This window comes from Belonocnema kinseyi, chromosome 9, assembly GCF_010883055.1.
Source record: "Belonocnema kinseyi isolate 2016_QV_RU_SX_M_011 chromosome 9, B_treatae_v1, whole genome shotgun sequence".
NCBI lineage: Eukaryota > Metazoa > Arthropoda > Insecta > Hymenoptera > Cynipidae > Belonocnema > Belonocnema kinseyi.
This window is the reverse complement of record NC_046665.1, coordinates 37918687-37925127: the sequence shown is the minus strand read 5'-3', so window position 1 is coordinate 37925127 and position 6441 is coordinate 37918687. Positions and strand designations below refer to the sequence as shown.

Below are 6441 nucleotides of genomic sequence, written 5' to 3'. Positions count from 1 at the left end.
AAACCACATTTATTACAACACATTCATCCCGAATGATATTTTTTCAAATATTTATTTGTTGAAAGTGTTATTTTTAATGCAAAATTTCATTAATTTCAATGTAATTTGAAATATAATAATTATTAGTTTAATCTTAAACAAAATATTTATGTTTTTCATAAACTTCAATGTGATAAGTCCAGAGGGAAGTGGGAGACTTAACTAAGCCCGATATTTGACAATTGGCAGAAATTTGGGTTCAATAATGTAATTTTATCAAACTTTGTAAGGATTTATCTACTCTTGTAGTCAAAATTCGTAAAGTAATCATATATCGCGTTATTCCTTACAAAGTAGTGCAATGATTTTGTATAAATCGAAATAATGAAACAGTTATTACTAAAATTTCTATGACATTGAACTCATGAATTAATATTGGGGAGATTTGACCAAGATTATCAGGGGAGAGTTTACCGAGTGGCAACAAGCTTATTACATGTATTTTTCTACCTATAAGGTCATTGATTATTATAATGCGCGTTCAAAAATTTTGCTAAATTGATTTATAAAAATTGTGGTGTAAAAATGCAAAGTTCATTATTTAAAGAATATGATTATCATCAACGTGGGCTACAAAATTTTAATAAATGCTATTCATCAATATTAGGTGTAAATTAACTTTAATAAAAAAAGCTTATTTGGAATAAGATAGTTCAATTTCATTTGCTGCCTAAAAATATAAAATTCGTTGAAATCCTATTATAAAAGATTAATTACAGTTTCAGATACAGAACTCAGCCCTTGGTGTCTTCTATTATTTTATACTAATATTTTGTGACATTCATTAAATATGTATAACATAGAAAAAATAGGCTTTTCATTTATAATTTTTTTTTCATAAAAAAATAAATAGGCGCGCGCCGTAGCGCGCGCAAGCCTGCTAATGTTCTAGAATCGAAATCAATATTCCGTCTTTTAACAAGTGAAATCCGAAACTGTCAAAATCTCATTGACAATTTGTTTGATAATCAAGTATTTTATAAAATAAGAAAATAAAATTCATGAAATATAGCCAAATGATAACTGCGAGAAGAATTGCAGGGTGTCTGAGTAGTCCTAGATACTTACTTGTAAGAGGATATTAAGTATTTGATATCTGTATTAAAATTCAATATTACCAAATACTTTCATTGATTATTCAATAATTATGCCAATTTACAGAGCTTACAATTTTCAGAAAAACAGATATCTACGTTCAGGACTACAATTTTCCAGAAATCTGCACATAAATCTCAGTGCCGCTGACAGAGCAGAATGTAAAAATTCCAGCGAAAATGGCGTAAGAAAACTCGATATATTAATTATTAAAAAGGCAAAGATTTTAATTTTCTAATCACGCATTTTCAAACGGTTCAATACGACATGAAAAGAAAAAAAGAAAGTAATTTCATTTAAAATCATGACAATTTGGATATTTTATATTGTGTAAAACGTTCATATTTATGTCCTAAATTAAATCATTTAAAAATTAGAAGAGCTTGAGCACATTGCAATATTGAAAGCTTTTAAGCAGAGAATATTCCAAATGAAATCATTTCATTTCGGAAATGGCCAAAGTATTTAAGATCAAATATTTTATGATTGGAAGCCTTTTCCAGGATTAACAAATTTTTAATCGTAAAATGTTTGTAATTCTTCAAATCGAAATATTCAAAAATAAATAATTTTGAAAAATGGTAGGAACAGAGCTATCCACTTTTAAATAGATTTTTACGTAAAAGCCTTCAAAATTGTGCAACTCACATTATAAATAGTCTAGAAGAAAAAAAATTGTGGATTGGAATCCGAAAGAAATAAAAAAATAATATACGAATTCAAAAAATGTTTCAATTGGTACAATACTTATCATGCTGGCATTTTTTCAGAAAAGTGCATGAAAATTTCTGAAAAAATGCCAGCATGATAAGTATTGTATCAATTGAAACATTTTTTGAATTCCTATATTATTTATTTATTTCGGATTCCAATTCACAATTTTTTTCTTCTAGACTATTTATAATGTGAGTTGCACAATTTTGAAGGCTTTTACGTAAAAATCTATTTAAAAGTGGATAGTTCTGTTCCTACCATTTTTCAAAATTATTTATTTTTGAATATTTCGATTTGAAGAATTACAAACATTTTACGATTAAAAATTTGTTAATCCTGAAAAAGGCTTCCAATCATAAAATTTTTGATCTTAAATACTTTGGCCATTTCCGAAATGAAATGATTTCATTTGGAATATTCTCTGCTTAAAAGCTTTCAATATTGCAATGTGCTCAAGCTCTTCTAATTTTTAAATGATTTATAATTTTATATTATTATTTGTGACAAACAATTTCCACAATTTTATTGTCCCCATGTAATTTAATAATACTTGAAATAAAAGATTCTTTGCGAGGTTCAAATCATTAAATGAATTTGACCATTTTCTCTCTACAATACTGTTTAATATCTTAATTTTTTGGAATTGCAAAAAGACATTTTTCAAATTTTTTATCAGAAAGAAGTTACATACATTTTTAGTATTTGATGCAAATATTTAAGACTTCTTGTTTCCCAGTTTTTATTTTTCAAATATTCTTGGTTTTACATACTGTTCTAAGGAATCGCTTGCAATTAATTTAAATAAAATGTAGTAATCTATTTGTAATTGAGATTCGAATTTTTTTAAACATAAAATGAATTACCTTTATTTACAGTTTTACAATGGGAGGGTCAGGCGGGTTTTTCTTAGATTTGTAATTTTTGAAATAAAAGTTTATTACTAATAGGAGACTTATATGATTAAACGGAAGGATGCGCTTTTCAGGCAGTTTCGAGAAAAATGGTTTTAAATTTTTTAAGCGATTTATATGGATTCTAAAAAAATCTCTCAATGGCGTGTATTATCCGTGGGCTACAACGGACGTTCGAATATTTTTTTGACAATCCATATTAATTCCATGCATATATTTAGAGCTAGTTTGCTCGAAAATGGCATATTTGATTTATTTATATATTATTATTCATTTACTTTAATTTTATTAATCACTTCAATGATAGGTTTAATATTAATATCATCAAATAAAATTGTATAACATTCTATATACCTTTCATTAAACAAAAATTTGAATACAAAAAATCAACGTCTGGCCCTGCCCTTGTTGGTTTTAGTTTAAATTATTGTTATCTAATTTAAAATTATCAGTAATTTTTTAAATAAATTTATAAATGAGAAATAATTGACGATTTGTTTATTTTCTTCTTAAAGAGTTACCCTATGATAGATCACTGTTATGATTGTGTGATCGTGGGAGCAGGAGGGGCAGGTTTGCGGGCTGCGTTTGGTTTAGGCTCTAAGGGATATCGTGTAGCTGTTATCACAAAACTATTTCCTACGAGATCTCACACTGTCGCGGCTCAAGGTGGAATAAATGCTGCTATTAGTACACATCACGAAGACAATTGGCTTTACCATATGTATGATACAGTAAAAGGTTCAGATTGGCTTGGAGATCAAGATGCAATCCACTATTTAACTAGAGAAGGGCCGAAAGCTATTTTTGAACTCGAAAATTTTGGTAACAATATCTTCATTTTCCAGATTTTTGCATACACATTTTAAAATCAAGCAACATCATAATAAAAATTTTATTGTATCGAGGGTTTTCAAATTTTTATTTACAAATTTAATTTTAGCAACTACAAAATCTCTTGCATATTAAGTCTACAGGTATTATAAAAGGCAATATTATTTTGCGACAAGAAGTATTTTAAATTAAAAAATGTCTATTAAAAACAAATGTTTTATAAAATGATGGAAAATGTTAGTTGAGTATTTTGAAATATTTTTTGGAGGTTCAGACAAATATTTAATAAAAATTACTTAATTTTTCAATAATAATTATTAATTGTTCATTCATTTTACAGTAAAATCAGGCGTTGGCTAGTTTACAATCATCTTGTAAAATTAAAATGTTGTTTAAATTTATGTACAGGTTGTCCTTTTAGTCGCACGGAAGATGGAAAAATTTATCAACGACCTTTTGGTGGGCAAAGTATTAATTTTGGAAAAGATGGGCCAGCACATCGAACATGTGCTGTTGCTGATCGAATAGGACATGCTGTTCTTCACACACTTTATGGACAAAGTCTAAAATACGATGTTCATTATTTTGTCGAATATTTTGCGCTTGATCTTCTTTTTCATGGACAATGCTGCAAGGGAGTTTTGGCCTTTGAACTTGAAACAGGCCTGATGCACCGTTTTAAAGCTCATCACACGGTAAAAAATATATTTTTACATTCACATTAGAGAAGGTATTAAATTTGTGTAAAATTTGAACCACCACTTTTTGTCAAATGTCCACGTTTTCAGACCCCCTAAATCGAAAAACAGGTTTTTACGAATATGTCTGTCTGTCGGTCTGTCTGTATGTATCTATGCCTGTCTGTCTGTCAGTACAATAACTTTTGAAAAAATAATTCTATTAGATTGGCCTCTAGTAGACTCTTCAAGTGCCCTACACTAAAGGTTAAGTTCGTTAGCCAGCGATTATGGATAAAAATTCAAAAAGTGAGCACCTTTTGAATATTTTTGAGACCATTTTTTCAAAATTCAAGAATTCTCTGTATGGTTATTCATAGTATTTAAAAAGTCGAACAATTTATTTAATGACTTTTCATAAAATTAAAAATTATTAGAATTATAGCATTAACAAGATTTCAAAAAACACACAAAAATGAACCTTTTAAGCCAATGAACGGACGATATGAAAAAATGACAAGAGAAGAAAAAGTTTGATTTCTAAATGCCCTAGAAGATTACCATAACAATTTTTTGAATTTTCTTAATAAATCAAAAAATAAATTTTGACAGCATAAAAAATAATGGAAAATTCAAAAGTTACATTTTTCATGTCAATTTTTCACAGTATTTCAAATATTCTCAAATATAATAATGAATTTTCAAACAAAAAATATATATACGAGAGTGTGTGTGTATATATACATATATACATAATTTAAAAGTTAAAAAACGGTAAGGCTGCTCAGTAGACCGTACGTGTAAAGTTTAAATCATGAATAAAACATTGGAAATCAACCAATTCAGTTTATGGAAAAACGACAAAAGTTGCAACAAAATGATAAATAACCAACATTTTTTAAAAGAATGCGCACTTTTTAAAACGGTTTAATGAGATTTCGTCTGTTTTAATACCAATGCAAGTTATGAATTATAATAATATACATTTATGGGAATGATACAAAATTTCAGGGATAAATTCGAGTGCGAAGCACGAGATACGTGGTGAGAATTTTTGCCAGCATGCCCTTTACCATGGGATACCGTGACCGTCATATTACTGCCAGTTTATTTCCATAGTATGAATATTGTAGAATAAAAAGTATACAATATAATAATTTTGTAGGGTATAATGACGAAAAAAAATGCTCACGACATGATACCAACACTAAATAAGTGTTTTCTTTCGAATCAAAGTAAAGTATGTCGCAAAATCTAGTTAGTCCTACTTCTTGAAAATTCCATTCAGCGTGTAAATATTTGGAATGCCTTTGGAAACTCCCTTGTTTACCGACAAAGGTGACCAAAAGCACCAAAGACGCGAAAATTTAAAACAGACATTGATCAATAATCATATAATATTCAAAATCATATTCATTGAGTTATTGTCCATCCCATGTAATTAAAACCACCCTAATAAACAAATAGAATTACTTCAAGTGTGATTGAAATGGAAAATTATAATTAGGCCCTGGCGGACCGAAAGGAGCCTCTACAAAGTACCCTTAAAGACCCCACTGAGTCCCCCTTCGGTTCCTTCTTAATAAACTCAAGAAAACAGAAAGATCAACTTTTAAACGGTTGAAATTCAGATTCTAGGTTAAAATTTTCATTGAAAACTCACGGAGTAATCGCAATGCTTTTTTGCAGTGTTAAACATTTGTTTAAATGTCATTAACTTCTGGTGAAGGTGACTTCAAGCGCATCCATAATAGCTCAAGTAGTATGTTGCGTGCGAAGTTTAAAAAGAATATTCAAAAATGGAAAATAAATGTAAATAAATATATGTATTAATTTATATGTCTAATTTTACACAAATTTAATACCTTCTCCGATAAGAATAATATGAAAAATTAGAATTTTTACCTTTAGTCCTGACATCTCGTCTCGTAACCTCAAGGACACTGCTGCTTGGCTGCTCTCACTTACATCGCAGCGTTGTTTGAAGTTTCCACTGCGTGGTGCTAGCATCCAGACAAAATTCCTAAAGTTACCGACGGAACGCTTGTTAACTGCTACTAAAAGAAGATTCACTTGAAGCCGCCTTCGGCCCATGTAAATGACAGGTATTTTATTTTTTAAAGTGTTCTGGGGCCATCCATATACAACGTCGACAGTTTAGGGGGGGGGGG

At 29.1% G+C, this 6441-nt stretch overlaps 1 protein-coding gene across 1 annotated transcript in view; it reads left to right on the top strand.

The window, feature by feature from the left end:
• Positions 1 to 972: 972 nt before the first annotated feature.
• Positions 973 to 6441, top strand: part of LOC117180480 (succinate dehydrogenase [ubiquinone] flavoprotein subunit, mitochondrial-like) — a 35944-nt gene continuing 30475 nt past the window's right edge. Inside the window, exons 1-4 of the mRNA XM_033372979.1 lie at positions 973 to 1109; positions 1217 to 1318; positions 3275 to 3584; positions 4002 to 4288. Coding sequence (XP_033228870.1) covers positions 1041 to 1109; positions 1217 to 1318; positions 3275 to 3584; positions 4002 to 4288 — 768 coding nt within the window. The 5' untranslated portion in view covers positions 973 to 1040. The remainder of the gene's footprint in view (positions 1110 to 1216; positions 1319 to 3274; positions 3585 to 4001; positions 4289 to 6441) is intronic.